At 33.1% G+C, this 15,702-nt stretch overlaps 1 protein-coding gene across 16 annotated transcripts; it reads left to right on the forward strand.

The window, feature by feature from the left end:
• The first annotated feature begins 4,581 nt into the window (after positions 1 to 4,581).
• Positions 4,582 to 12,372, forward strand: LOC102620047 (uncharacterized). 16 transcript variants are annotated; one of them, XR_372176.4, is made up of 17 exons: positions 4,582 to 4,817; positions 4,915 to 4,966; positions 5,097 to 5,119; positions 5,315 to 5,469; positions 5,968 to 6,072; positions 6,151 to 6,193; positions 6,321 to 6,409; positions 6,635 to 6,730; positions 7,238 to 7,292; positions 7,999 to 8,161; positions 8,827 to 9,040; positions 9,557 to 9,698; positions 9,783 to 9,820; positions 10,302 to 10,368; positions 10,455 to 10,553; positions 10,725 to 11,908; positions 12,015 to 12,372. XR_372176.4 is itself a non-coding variant. In XM_006491873.4 (17 exons), exons 2-16 carry the CDS (start codon positions 4,925 to 4,927, stop codon positions 11,776 to 11,778), a joined length of 2,385 nt encoding a protein of 794 aa, XP_006491936.1. In that variant the 5' UTR covers positions 4,582 to 4,817; positions 4,915 to 4,924; the 3' UTR covers positions 11,779 to 11,813; positions 12,015 to 12,372. The 16 variants fall into 16 exon arrangements, 15 of the variants coding, with proteins under 15 accessions (XP_006491936.1, XP_052300085.1, XP_052300084.1 ...); XM_006491873.4 differs by having other exon boundaries at positions 10,725 to 11,813; XM_052444125.1 differs by adding an exon at positions 10,661 to 10,686 and having other exon boundaries at positions 10,796 to 12,303.
• Positions 12,373 to 15,702: the final 3,330 nt, after the last annotated feature.

Genomic DNA, 15,702 nt, shown 5'->3' on the forward strand with positions numbered 1-15,702 from the left:
TCCTCATATAAACTATGTAAATAATTCCACACTTTAACAACCAATTCATTAGCTTTAAATTCACCAAACAACACTACAAAACAATATCTCAAAAACCGTTCTTTATGTCGAGGTTCAAGCAAAATAGAAACAAACAAATAAGGTTTGATTGTTTCATAATTTCCCCAATACTTATCATACTTCTTTTTCATATTTTCAGCCATTATCTTCAAAAATAAATCCTTACTATCCCTCCAAGCTTGCAATTGTGTATGAATCAAACATAATTGGCGCAAAAAATTATTGGATGTCACATATAAAGAACCCGAAAATGTCAAAGTGGCATCATGAAAAACCTTCAAGAATTTAATGAAATAACGAGCATATTCCCAATCAATTGACGAAGGACACGTTTTTGGCTCGCTCAAACAAAACTCACGAATGTGTTGTGCATCATGAAGCTCTAACCGATCAAATAATTTTTCATACTTTTCAGCAGCCTCTAACATAAAAAAAAGTGGAATTCCATCTAGTTACGACATCTAGACACAACAACTTATTTGAAGAAATTTTCTCTCGCTCTGCATATGCCTTAAACTTTTGTGTCCTAGAAGGTAAAGATCTAACAAATCTTACAACATTGCGAATTTTAGAAATCGACTGATGATACTCTTTTAACCCCTCTGCAACAATGAGATTTAATATATGTGCACTACACCTCAAATGCATATTTTGACACCCTAAGATTGCACTATTCCAATTGTTCACAACTTTTGACAAATAAAAGACAACACCATCATTAGAAGAAGCATTATCAACCGTTACTGTAAAAACTCTCTCAATACCCCAATCTAATAGGCATGTTTCAATTTGCCTACCAATTGTTTCACCTTTATGGTCAGCAACTTGGCAAAAATTCAATATTTTTTTGTGCAATGTCCAATTATCATCAATAAAGTGAGCTGTAAGACCATATAACAAAGATTTTGAGCTGAAGTCCATGTGTCTGTAGTGAGGCAAACTCTTTGATGACTACTAACAAAAAAATCAGTCAAATCTTTCTTTGTTTTTTTGTAAAGTTGCAAAATATCACGAGCAATAGTAGTGCGAGATGGTACTTTAAATCTATTTTCAAAAACTCCCAACATTTCCCAAAACCCTTCACCCTCTACAACTCTAAATGACATCTCATCTTTTATAATAAACTTAGACATCTCTCTCTTATATGACCCAATAAATTAAATGTTCCTTTATTAAAACCACATTTATATTCTTTTCCACAATATCGACATTTGGATCTAGGATGCAGTGGATCAGAACTTAATTGGATAAAATGCTCCCAAGCTTCTGAAGTAATGGATTTATTGGGCGTACCTTCAGCATTACTGGATGATTTAGAACTTGGGGGGGCTGAATCTACAGCTACGCGTTTTCCTTTATCAAATTGAGAAGTCATCTACACCACCAATATGAAAAATCATTAGAATTAATTACGAAAAATGATAGGAACAAATTAAGCTTAAAAGAGTTTAGTTAGGAAAAGTAAAAGAAGCCAATTCAAAAAGAAAAATCACGAAATTCGTGTGTTGCATTCAGAAAAGGCAATATGATTGTTAGATCCACAGAAGCAACATGATTTAACCACCCCCCACAACAACTCTTTAATCTTCATTTTTTAAAAAAATAGCCCATCAAACAAGAAATTAACAGATTCAGTTTTACTACAGAACAAAAAGCAAAAGCAACCGAATTAAGACATGCAATCAACAAATAATTCTCTCCCTCGATCCCCAACAACCTTATTATTAATAAAAGGATATCAAAATCATTATCCCAAGTCACCATTGATAAAAAAGAAGATAAATAATAATAATTAAAAAAATTAAAACAAATGTTATCGAAGATAAAATCAAAATAATAAATTAAGAGAATGTTTTACGAGCACTGTACCTGGAGAAGGAGATAGAAACACCGTGGTAAAGTTTAATAGTACTCGTCGGAATCGTGCGTGTGATTGTGATGGCAGGGAAGCAGGAAGCAGCTTAGGGTTTTTTTTTTCGTTTGCAGATTGTTGGTCGTGACCACTGATTTGTGATTTTGGGTTATGCTAATGCTAGTTTACTTTTGGGCTTTTGGCGTTATCTAATTTACTTTTGACTTTATGTCATTGTTACTTTTTTTTTTTGAGACAAAAGCTTTACGTTACTTTAGTTTTGGTTTTGGATGAGGATGACTTTATTTCAAGAGTTTTTGACCGCCGATTTGATATTTTTTATTTTTTATTTTTATTAGATAATGGTTGTTATGTTACTTTACTTGATGACTTTACTTTACTTTACTTTAATTTTTTTTTTATTAATTTAATCATTTTTTATTTTTTATTTTTATTAAATAATGGCTAAATTATATTATGGTGTTTATGTAATTACGTAATATCATATTTATAATATTTTTTAAAATAAATAAATAAATATTTTTTTTTGCGGATTCACGGATTTTTGCGGATTCACAGAAGTAAATCCATATCCAATCCACCGACTGTGGATTTTTAAAATTTCAATCCACCAATCCACGGATCGGATTTATACGGACTGGATTTTTACGGATCAGACGGATTGAACGGATCGGATCGGATTCTGAACACCCCTAACAAAAATGAAAATTTTTGACACTATTTGGCACATGAAACACTAAATTCCAAAGATGCAATATGTAATGGGAAGAGGAGACATGAAATATGCAACAATAGACACCCAATATGAATATCATGTAAACATGCAACATGATATTTTATATATATGACAAATGATGTTAAACATAAAATATAAAAGTCAAATACAAAACGGATGGGAATATAAAATTTTTTGGCACCATTTATGACATGAAACACCAAACTTCAAATATACAACATGTGATGTGAATATGAGACATGAAATTTATATATGAAATATGCAAAACAGAAAGTGAAATATGCAGCATTAGATTTTAAACATGAGTAGCATGTACACATGCAACTTGTTACTTTATAAATGTGACAAATGTTCGACATGAAATATGAATGTTGAATATGAAACGGCTGGGAATATAAAAAATTTTGGCGCCATTTATGACATGAAACAACACATTTCAAAGATGTAACATGTGATGTAAATATGAAACATAAAATAATAACAAAAAAATATGCAACCTGATATTTTATACATGTGACAAATGATGTTATACATGAAACATAAATGTCAAATATGAAACAAGCAGGAAAATAAATTTTTTTGTGCTATTTATGACATGAAACACTAAACTTTAAACATGCAACATGTGATTTAACTATGAAGTACTAGGGGTGTTGGAGGATCGGATTTTGTGGATTAGACATCAATTCATATCCGATCTACGATTTTGCGAATTATAAATTTTTAATCTAATCCAATCCACGGATTGGTAAAATTCAATCCAAATTCAATCTATATTCTGTGGATCGAATGAGGAATTGACCCAATCCATATCCAATCCACCATTTTGTAGATTGGTTTACGGGCTAAAATTTTTTAATCATGTCCTATTCACGAACCAACTAAATAAAAAAATGATTTTACCACCGGTCAAATTCAAAATTAAATAAGATTTAAATTAATTAATTGTTTAAATAAAGTTAGAAAATACATTCAAAGTTTCAAAATATAACACATCAAAAAGAAAAAAAATCTCATTTGTTTAGATCAGTATATGAAAATTAACTGCTAAGTAAGTTATATTTTTTTATTTAATTATTTTTATTTTATATTATTGTCGAATAAGACATAATATGGTGTTAATGTAACTATGTTTTAACTTATATATTTATTAGTAAGTATAATACCCTATTTACAAATTTATTTTTTATTAAATATATTTTTTTATTTTTTTACGAATTCGCAGATTTTTACAGATTCACAGAAGTAAATCCATATCTAATCAATTGACCGTTGATTTTTAAATTTTCAATCCAATTTAATCTGCCAATCCACGGATCGGATTTTTACGGATCAAATTTCTGCGGATCAGACAGATTAAGTAGATTGGATTGGATTCTAAACACTCCTATGAAATACGAAATTTATATGTGAAATAATGATAGGAAATATGAGAAATTTAAAGTTAAATATGCGACATTAGATATTAAACATGAGTATTGTTAAATATGAACATTTATCTATAAATATGTAACCCTTAGTGTTATATATGAAATGTGAATGCCAAACATGAAACAAGAAATGAAAAGAAAATTTTGAGGTATTTAGAATAGTAAAAATGAGACAAATAACAAACGGGAGCCCCTATGTTACATTAATTGTAACATAGCATTTGCCATAACAATATATATGAAAATTTTTATGTGAAATTTGAGCTATCACATAGAACATATGAAACAAGCTTTTGTTCTTTATTTATTAAATTTTTTTTATTTTTTCTTTTGATTAGGATAAAATAATAATTTTCTTTCACTTTGTATTTATTTATCTTTTCTTTATTATTAATATTATTTAAAAAAAAATTAATTGACATATTAATTAATTATATAAATTTAATGAATTAATTAAATACAGCCACCGGTTAAACCGGTTAGTTGGCAGCCAAAGAATATTGGACCGTCTTTTTGAGAGCTCGGCATCATGCTGGGATATAACCTGCCGGCATTTTAGTCACACCCATCGCAGGGAAGCCAGGAACCAGAGAAAGAAATTGTCACTAAAAATCTTTTTACGGTCGAAAACTCGCAGACGTTTGCGGTTTTTGTTGTTCGATATTTGCAAAGCAATTTAGCTAAGCGGTTCCGTTATCCTAAATATAAAAAACGAAAGGTTTGTTTATAATCTTCACTTTTAATTTTTAGATTTTCTCTGTTGTTTTTGTTCAGCATTAGGTTTAAAATTTCGTTTAATTAAACAATTGGCGTAGGTTTTTTAAAATGTTGCTGTGGATGGGAGGATCAAGGCGGAAAGTGACGACGGTAAGTTTGAATTTTGATATTTCTTCAATTTCATAATTTATATGTGAATTTGCTGTAATTTATTATTTATCATTTACAATTTTCTTTTATAAACTTTTACGCATGATATCTTTGGGGAAAAAAACTCCAGTCACGCAAGTCTGCACAGAAGAGGTAAACGCATTATTTTAATTTCTTTATTTATGATTGATTAGGTGTTAAATGAATTTTATGTTCTTCAAATCCTGTTTTCCGGAAACAGTTCCAATCGAATTCTCAATCTTTTACCTTATTTATTTATTTGTTATTGATTTAGTGTTTATACATGCAAAAGATGCTATGTGTTTTGTTTTGTGAAAAAAACTCAAGGCAAAAGCAATACTTTGAACAAAGGAAACGACAGCATCAGCAGGCAGCTGTGTTAGACAGCCATGCTGATCCTAAAGAACACAGATCACTGGATGTTCTCAGTTTGCTAAACCTGTCGACAACTGCTGAAGAACGCAAGTGTGCTTGTCTCAATGGTAAATCTTAAATTCTCACCTTGTGGAAGAATATGTGAACTATTTTCCCTTTTTTTTGAATGCTAGTGTTTAGGATTGCAATATACATTTGACTCTTTTATTGTCGAATAGACAATTTCAATATATTTGGCCTAATAATTACTCTATATAGGAAGCATTTTTGGATTTAAATGATTAAAAACTCAATCACCTTTTTGTTTTGTTAAAGTTTACGGTGGCAAAGAGGCCCTCAAATTCTGTCTGTTTTAATGTAGGTGGTTCATAAAATTGAGATTGAGGTATAAAGCTTGTTTATAATATTAGTCTATTAAAGTGATACACTTGTGTATTCTATGTCCTTCATAAAGGGTTTCATAAAATGTTGAATCTGACGAGTTGAGCAATAGCATATAGCTGTTATTAGACTTCTCGAGTATTTCTGGTGTCATGAGGCATAGTGCAAGTCTGTTTGTTTTTCTGCATGTTGTTCATCTGCTTTGTAAAAATAAAATCATTAAGGAACAGAAAAGGCATCTACAGTGAAGTATCCCATCACAAAAGATCCTGCAAAAATCTTTACCAACACAGAAACTTTTGCAGATTCTGTTGATTACAAGGAAGTAGGTAACATTCGAGTCCATGATGCAATTTTGAATTAACGCCTTAAATCAAAGATTAGATGTTTGTGACTATTTCATGCAGTAACTTCATCAGGCTACCAAGCAGAGACCATATCCCCAAAGAAGTGAGTGTTGGGTTTGTATTTTCTATATGCATGCTTTCTTATCCCTTTCGTATATGCTGATGTATTTGATTAATTTTTACAAGAGGATGTTTTAACTTTAGGAGCTGATGTTTCTGTTGCCTCACAGTTTTAAATTTACTGCTTCTGATAGTCAGAACAACGCCTTCAATGAAAGCAGTTGTGATTCATATCTCAGGAAAACAACCAATATCCAGCGTAAGTATCAAGTATTTACTATGTACAAATTCTCAACTCTCTTACTCTCTAGGCTTCTCCTGCCGGGCTTTGACTGGCCATATTCCTTTCCAGAGCACTTTCATTAGTGGAGCTCCACTGGGTGGACTTCTACTATAATGCAGCTGTTCTTGTCATTGATGGTTATCATGAAAATGTGTCGATATTGTATTTTCTTCATTGTTACCTTGCAATCTTATTTCTCAGAGATATCTGTTTTTGATTTGCTTGCTGATGATGGACCAAGTGGCAATTTGGAGGCAAGTCCTGTCCATGAAGCTCATGTTGCATTTTCAGTAGAAGGTATTAAATTGCTTCATTAGAAGTTGAAAGAATATTTCATTCTTGAACCCAAAATAACATTTTTTTTAGATGAAAAAAAATGAGTTTACCTTATCATTCAACTCGGTCTACTGACCATTTTGCACCAGTATTAAGAAGGTCACTGTTCCTCTGAAATCGTCTTCATAAGTAGAAGGAGCAATTGACACAGAGAAAACTGGATAAACTTTTAAATGGTTGAGAAATTAGTGAAGAGCAGTGGGAAATTAGCTATGAGACTGACCAGTCATTAAAACAATTGTAACTTCAGCTCTCTCACCACCTCATGTCTTTCACTCCTCTCGTTAAATCTGTTGGCTCTCATGCATCCTACCATTTCAATCTTACGTAGTTACAGTTATTCATGTAGAGATTCTTTTTACCATGTGCTGAAAGAATTCAATGAGGTACTTTTTGGATGCCAATATGATTGGCTTTATTTTCTGTTAAATTGATATCTGCCACTTAGCACACTTTTTTGCCCTTCAGGTTTGGGCAAGGTGGGGACACAAACACCAATCCTCTCACCAGAACAATGCGAAAGGTAATAAGACACATACATTTTTCTGTTAATTCAATCTATTTTTAAATTCTACTGAAAGTAGTTCTAACAATATATTTTCCACAAAAGAAAACTGACTTCAACACTTTCTTGATTTATGAAACCAAATTATGTTTGTAATCCTTTATTATATTTGGTTGCTTGTATTACACTCTATTAAGCTAATTGGATGTTTATCCAAGAAAATTTAAGCACACGTTGAAAAGGAAAAATCCTATAAGCATTTTGAATTGCTTCACAATTGAGAAATAATTACTTGAGTTGATAACAAAAAATAGCATATGAAGTATGAAAATTTTGATATTTCCTGGTGACATATTGTAATGGTGCTTAAAATATCTTTTCTGACAAATTTGGTTCGTGAGGTATTTTAAGTTGTCCAAGGCAGATAGTTAGAGAATTATGTATTAGATTTTCAGTGGTTTATTTATTTATTTTATCCTTTTTCATTTTTGTAATGCAGCATGAACTTGTAACTGTGTGTTGGTACGTAGTTCTGCTATCTTCTTAACTGAATGTCAATGGCACAAATATCCATTAGATCTGTATTAGATTTTAATCCAAGCTGTCTCAGCATTTGGTTTTTAATTTTAATTTGTCATGAAATACATCCTTTCTCAATGCTGCATACGTAACTTAAGCTTGATTTGAGTTTAATAGCTAAGTTGATGTTTTGTGATTAAACTAGAGACTTCAGATATAAATGCATGGTTAAAGCACTATCTGAGCCAATGTCCTTGTACAAACATAGGATGTTTCAGTATGTATGCTCTTCACCTCAAAAGGCTGCAAGGAGGCATAACTTGTTAAAGAACTTTGATTATGTGTGGGATGATCTTGAACTTGAAGTGGTGAGAAGCCCATGCACACTCTTCTTTTTTAAAGTTTATATAATACTTGATTGGTCTAATTTGAAGTATTTGATGTTTTTTGCCTATAATTTCCTTATTGAATGAGATCCATGCAAAATGATCACAACTTTCTGAAGTATTTTGAGTAGTTTAAGCCTGATTTGAGTCCCTGAAATTGTGCATAGTCCTTTTTTGCTTATGTAATAAGTATGCAGAGGCATTGCAAAGCCTTTGGCTGTGGGTAAATGATAGTGTGGGTTTTTTGCATGACATTATAAGTTTGGCTGGGGAAAGTACAATGTAGTAGTTAGAAGAGACATATAGACTATGGATTTATGCATCTTTCCCTGAACAAAGCTTACGGGATAAAGGATGTATAGGAGAATATTCTTACCATTAAGTTAAGGGGAAGTTCAAATAGGAGTACAAGACAAATGATGAACCCTAGCTTCTTATTTATTTATTAACGGTCTTTCAAAAATATTCTATTCTGTATATGGTTTCTGCAGCTTTCTATAGTACGATAGTATTCCTCTGTTGGATTATTGTCTGATTGTCATCAACTGAATTTAATGTGTTGGTGGGCTGAGTAAACTTTATACTTATGTTCCTTAAGTTACTTTAAGTGGAGACATGACACAATTGTTGTGATCCATTGAGTATAGGATGTCATGATGCAAGATACGAATAAGCCCATGAGTGGCGGCTATTTGGAGTTTTCATCTGGCACAATAAATTCCCGTAGTCACAGGAAACTGAAGTATTCTACAGTACAGGACTGTGAACCATTTGATGGCTGTGGTAGTAAATTGCAGAACTCTTTTGGTGATTCTGAATTCTTCCATGGCGTTGGAAACAACAGTGAAGATCTATGGGACGGTATTTCAGTTTTTTCCCCATTCAAATTATCACTTTTCCCTTCCTATCATGATTATTATTGTTTCACTCTCGGAGAAACTTTTGGCATAATAAATTTTCATGTATCTTATGTGATATCATTGTGAGTCAAGATTATGTTGCATATTGTCTCATGCATATGCAAGCTCCTTTGCACCTGCTTTCCCGTATGTTAAACAGTTAAATCTGAGGTGATTTTCTAGTTGAAAGGATCTGGTGTGGTCCTTTAGATTTTGCTTAACTTGATAAAAAGTTAAAGTTGGTGAATATTTTGCTTAACTTTGTTTGTTAACTACTTAACTTCACGTGGCCATTTGTTGAAATGAGATTAATCATATTTCTAGTTTCGGCTTTTGAGTGTTCTTTTGTATTCCTGTATTAGATCATGGGTCCTGGGCATAAACTTGAGGTTCTGTAATTATTTTCTGTTATTTGATTTCCTTCTTAGGATCAGGAGTGTAATAATAGAGTCTAATTATTTGTCCTTTTTTTTTTCAGTACCGGCTAGGTCTAGCTTTGTAGATGACAATCTTCATATTGAGAATAGATTGAATGCGTCTGGGAGGAATTGGCAGAGTCAAAGTTATGGAAATGAGCTGTCAGATTCTGCTTTTGAATTCCCTCATCTACATAAGAATAGGTATTCCACCAATATCAATGTACTCTGCCATATTTTCTGTACTATCATGTGTAGGTTCCTAAGAATGTTCTTATAACCATGCAGGGTATTGGTGAAAGCAGCAGACAGATACAATATCTTAGGTTCTGCTATCAACGTCACTTTTTTCTTATTATTCAAATATCAATGTAGTTCTTCATTAATGCAGTTTTATTCTTTTAGGTTAATTTCAAAATACAATTAGTTTTCAGCTTTCTTATGTTAAATATAGAATACTCTAGTAACGGTTCACTATGGATTAGGAGGTTGGCTTACCCTTTGTCTACTAGGATATCATTTTCTAGCTACCAGTTTTATATATATATTTGACAAAAGTTAAAGTAGATTGGATTCATAAAAATTTACAAAAGGTGAACAAATTATCCACTAGCCCCAAAAACAGCCTAAGAATTTACAAATAAGAGTATCTCCAAAAAGTTAAGTAGTTTTATGTTCAATTACATCAAGAAAATTGCCATTACCTTCACCTTCCTGCTTGATGTAGAAAACTTTGGTTATAACAGATACTCTGGAAGTAATTGCCTTGATATATTGTTGATTCGTTCTGTTTACTTTATTAATCAGATTCATCATCTCCAAAGCGACAAATATCAGAAAATAATGGTGATTTCATAACATCCAAGATGACAAGGTGTTGTGGATTCTATAACTTCGAGTGTGCCTAGGTACGGGCAACTTTAGTGTGTAATTAGGGAATATGTCTTAATATGATGGCAGGTATCCTTCAGCTGGAAGGAACTCTGATTTTAAAGAGCCAATAAGTCAATTAGATTGGTCTTATCATGAGGATGCTAGGGATGATTTGAGTTTGCTAAGGTAGTTGTTGGATCTATCTTTGTTTAGTGTTCATCTTGTTTAATTTTACCTTGACTTGTGTATTTCACTTTTATAATCTTGTTTCACTTTTATAATCTTGATGGCAGTGAAGAGTCATGCTCATCCACTGCAGGTTTAGTATAGATTTCAGTTGCCAATTTGATGATTCAGGTTATATTACTTAAATCTTCATATGGAAAAAGCTTTTTGGTTAAGCAAGCCTTTTGCGCCATTGATGTCAGTAAGGGGTGAGGCAAAAAATATATCATCTTCAAACTCACTGGCAAAGCAGAGCAGAAGACCGAAGGATATTTCTGGAAGTGATGGAAATACAAATGGCTTGAAGAACATTTATGCCAAAGGAAAACAACACCAAAAAAGGTTTGATTTTCACCAGGGAAGTTACACGTGTGGGTCAGGAAAATGCACAAAGATGCCTAATCCATCAAAGTCAAAGCAGTTCCATCAATTAAATTCTCCTTTCCAAGAAGTATTTGGGCCACGGGACAGTTTGTTTGTGGAAGGATATAATTCCGCTGATGTGAATTCAGATTCGGGCTCTTTTTGTCAAACCTTGGAAATGAAAGTTCCATCCTTTGGATCTAAACCACAGATTGTAGATTCTTTTAGTGGATTTCCTATCCCTGAATCACAAATGTGTGCCAAATCCTATTTTGATGGATGCAAATATGGTAATTCTGTCCAATATTCATCTTTGCGCGGCATTGATTCTGAAAAGTCTCCATTCTGTAAGTCATTATGTTGCATGAGCTGTCATGATCCCCCTATATGCCTAAATCTTGATTTTGTACCAATGAAGCCAAGTTTATCCTTAGATTCCGAACCAGTACATATGCCATCGGCTTCTTTTCATGTTCCTGGTTCTCATGGAGAGATGCTCTTTCCTGATTTATCAGCTCTGGAAAGTGTTGGCAAGGATGAGAGAAGTAGATCAAAAGCCCAATCAGCTGTAAATAAGAAGTTCGAGCCAGATAAAAGAAGTTGCAGTGGTAACAATTGCCTGCTCTCAGTGAACACAGAGGCGATAAATTCTTCAACTTTTGAGTACAATGTTATAGAATGCAAGGAAGCCAAGGCTGGACTATCGGAACAAAACGGCACAGAAGCAACACCCTCTCCAGATCATGTAGAGGAGGCGTTGTTGTCATATGTAAGGAACCCCGACAGATTTGAGATTGTGGCTGATAAAGTGTATGTTAGATAAGTCTGGAACTATCATTCCTCTCCTTTACCTCTTGGGTAACTTGAAATCCAATTTACATTGACACTAAGAAGTTTATATTATTGTTAGATACATGCAATTGATATTCCTCCATGTCAAAATAAGAGAGAAGGTATCTAACTGCTGTCTATCTGAGTTCATATTATCTCCATTGTCTTTCAATGCTTATTGCCTAATTTTCCATTGGATTAATTTGTTCTACACGGATCTCCATCCAGGAATTGATGATGTTGGGCCCAAAAGAAAGACATCAAGTAATTGTGTTGAGTCATCCAGTCCTGTGGTGATGCTTGAAAGCTATGTTCTCAAACTTCTTTGTGTGCAGAATGTACTGAAAGATGCAACTGAATGGGTCACCACAAAGAAGCTATAATACCATCTCCATGTGCAATAGACAGCGCAAGTGTCATGATTCATGAATTTAAAATGACGAATGCTTCATTTGCATACATGTAATAGCATTTAGCACCTTGCAGTTCAGCAAATGAATCAGTAGATGCACGCTCACCAATGCATACTCTGTAAATCTCATTGCATTTGCAAATATCGAGATATATAATAAAGATATTTCATATATATTAATCAATCTCTTACTCGAGGCAAAATAATAAAATCGCTTGATAATTTTAAAAATACAGACAACAAAAATCTTTAATACAATAGCTAATGAAATAGGAGAATGGAAAACAGCCGATCTATGAATTGTGTCAATATATTTCATTGGTAAAGGTTTTCGTCTTTTTGTTCTACTGTTGTCCTTTTATAAAGTATTTTTACTGCATGATTTTTCTGTCATGAGTGGATTTTTTGTCTTCCCATTCAAAATATTTCTGAGGATTGCTGAACTCTTTCATATGATCTCTCAATTTCTTAACATTCGATTTCTGGATAGGATTGTCCATGAGCTCCTCAGCTCCTTCCTCCATGCACCTGTTTCTCCAAAAACCACAACCTAAGAAATAAAAAATGAGGAAGGAGGTCGAAAAGGAGTTTGAAGCACAAGCAAAAACTGGATAGGTATTTTTAATGCATGATTCCTGTTTTCAGAAAGAATCATGCATTAACTGTCCATATTATCATACTCTACAGAACTTGTATTAACATTGAGGATTATTTTACTAGGAGCTACCATGCGACTGAGTATGATACTTTTTCCGATTTGTATTCAAGAGGAAGATTTCCACATAATTATTTTGTCATTCAAGTGGGATCCTGTTAATGTTTTTTTTTTGTTGGGGGGGGGGGGGGGGGGGGGGTGTGTTTGTTACCTTAATCCTTTTAAGTCGCATCCTGGCATATCTGGCATAATCTGTAGTGATCAAATTCACCTTCACGTCCTACAAGTATGTAAAAACCTGAATTTTTGTAATATGTATTTAGTTTATTAAAAAGAAAAATAAAACAAACTAAGCAGCAAGCATAAATGTGAATTTATGCCTTAGCTTGTTGACAAACATAACAAGAGTAGGCATATTGGTTCACATTCTGATATATTAATGGCCAATAAAATTGTTGGCCAATTCTGTTGTATGTGTGCAAGACTATAGAGTGGTCATCAAGAAAAGAATCATGGAACTTATGTAATAATTGTTCAATGATATGAGATATAAGAGGAACGTCCAACCGATTCGTGCATGGGATTAGCCGTTTCATTTTGTATAGGGAAGGCCTAGTTGAGTAGTGGCCAACTTGCTAATTTTTTCCATGCAATCAATTCCATCAACTACTTTGTTTATTTTCCCTTATATTTGAGCCTACGAAACAAATAAAGCATTAAGGGTTGGGGAACTTGTTACATGAGAAAGGGCATCAGCAACTAAATTTTCTCTTCCAAGTTTATAAAGTATTTGATGATCATATCTAAATAGCTTTACAACCCATTTTTTTAGCGAGTGTGAATGCATGCTGCTTAAGTAAGTAAACCCATTTTTGTTGCACAGGTGTGACTGCATGTTGCTTGAGTAGTACCTGAAGCTTCGTTGATCAGTTTGGATGTAGAAATTCTCCTAAGAGATAAAGTCACCAAGTTTGTAATTATGAGCATTTCTGAGGCTCGTCTTATAAAGGCAATAGTCTTTCCTTGCTACATGATCATGGCTCCAATTCCTTCTCTGGAAGTGTCATATTTGATAGTGAAAGGGTGTTGCAAATTCGACATCGCAAGTGTAAGAGTGGAAGTTATTGCTTGCTTAAAGAGCTTGTAGGAGGTCTCAGCCTCTTTGTTCCACCCGAATTATTGATAAGAACCATTAAGGGAAGGGAATAATATTAAAGCTTCTACAGATCTTTTGCACAGTCATAGAGGCTCAATTATAAAAGTTAGAACCAAAAAGATACAAGCAGCTTTAAATGGAGTAATTGAGAAAATGTGGACTAAAAATGTAATTCAGGATGTAAGATAGGATAAAATGGGCTTGGAGACAAGACAAAGCATTGTGGGTATCATTTAAGTTATTGGACAACCAAATACACAACTTGGGTTAAATGTAGAAAGGGCAAACTCACAACAGAACTGGTAATCAGTGAGCTGGAATTAATGTGCAAGCTATATACTGTTGGAAAGATAATTAAGTTAACTTTCCAATGCAATTTATAGAGCTGGATTTAGATTTCTCTAGAAGACATTATGACCAATTAATTACATTGTTCAGGCTCAGGAATTCCAACCATCCCTTTGCTTATTCAACTTCATTTGCTATTGTGTTTCAAGTTTGTTAATGTCTTAGGTAAGTCTATCATTATTGACAGTGGGCTAACATTAAGTTTGTTAGTGACTAGCATTAATAATGGTGGGTTGGTGAAAACTTTTGAAGTATCGTTTGACAAACATATGCTTGGAGAGTTGTTCTATAGATTCCAAGTGTACTTTTAGGCTCTTTGGTTTCTATTAGCCTATTTAAACTTAGAAATCTTGCTATGTAAAAGATAATTGTGGAGATTAATGTTGTTTGAATTTGAAAGAGTTGGTGAACCAACAATTTCCATTCTTGTAGCGTTCTAAAGTAGACTTATCACTTACCTTCTCATCTACATCTTGAGTATGGCATCAATATCATTCTTTATACCTCTAGTTCATGTTCTCTTAACCATTGGATCAAGATTTTCTTGTTGACCTTAAACCTATTTTGAACTTTCTTGGTCAATTGAAACTTTAAATTAAGAGTAGGCCTTGAAGTTTTACTGTCAGCTTCACATCATTTAGTATTAGAACCTAGTTTTTAATTAGGTATGAATGTCTTATTTCTTTGATTATCCAAAAAACATAAATTCATATTAAAAAAGAATTCAAATCTTCCTAGTTTCATCAAATTGAATTTAATTTATTCATTTTCCTTGACTCTATTTACACAAAATACCGAATGTGTTCCTTTTCTCGATTGTTGTCTTTTTTTTCAATTTACTTTTGTTGTTCTTTATGTGCTCTTAATTCATTTTCTTTGTTTTGTGTGTTGGTTTGTCATATTTGGTGTGCCACTTTTGTGTGTTGGTTTATTTAGTTCAATCAACAACTGAAACAGAGAGAATTAAGTGTGTAAGAAGCAAGAGTGTGTGAAATCATCAGAGGATAAAAGCCAATTTGTTTGATAAACACAAGAGTTAAGTGACATAAATTAAGTGAAACATGTGAGGGAGTGTTGTGAGGTCTTTTTGCTAACATTCTTTTCAAATTACAAATATGTCGAAAGATCAAGAACCTGTGGACCAATCAATCATGATCAGAGCCATGCAACAACAATTTGAGTGCGCATGAGTTTGATGTTTGGAAAAATCCGCGACAAAATGGAGAGGCAAGACACTGCCATTGCCTATCTTCAGGAGGGCCAACAACCAATAGCTTCTAATGTCAAAAGTAATCAGAGGCATGCTGCCATGGAAGAAGAAGATGGCAATGACCTAGATAATTTT

The sequence above is a fragment of the Citrus sinensis genome, chromosome 7 (genome assembly GCF_022201045.2).
Source record: "Citrus sinensis cultivar Valencia sweet orange chromosome 7, DVS_A1.0, whole genome shotgun sequence".
Lineage (NCBI taxonomy): Eukaryota > Viridiplantae > Streptophyta > Magnoliopsida > Sapindales > Rutaceae > Citrus > Citrus sinensis.

Bases quoted from the DNA above. Each gene is read 5' to 3' on its own strand.
- LOC102620047 (XM_006491873.4), top strand. From the start codon at position 4,925: ATGTTGCTGTGGATGGGAGGATCAAGGCGGAAAGTGACGACG. The intron at 7,293-7,998 runs GTAATAAGACAC...TGATTAAACTAG, and splicing joins TCACCAGAACAATGCGAAAG to AGACTTCAGATATAAATGCA. The intron at 10,369-10,454 runs GTGTTGTGGATT...ATATGATGGCAG, and splicing joins ATAACATCCAAGATGACAAG to GTATCCTTCAGCTGGAAGGA.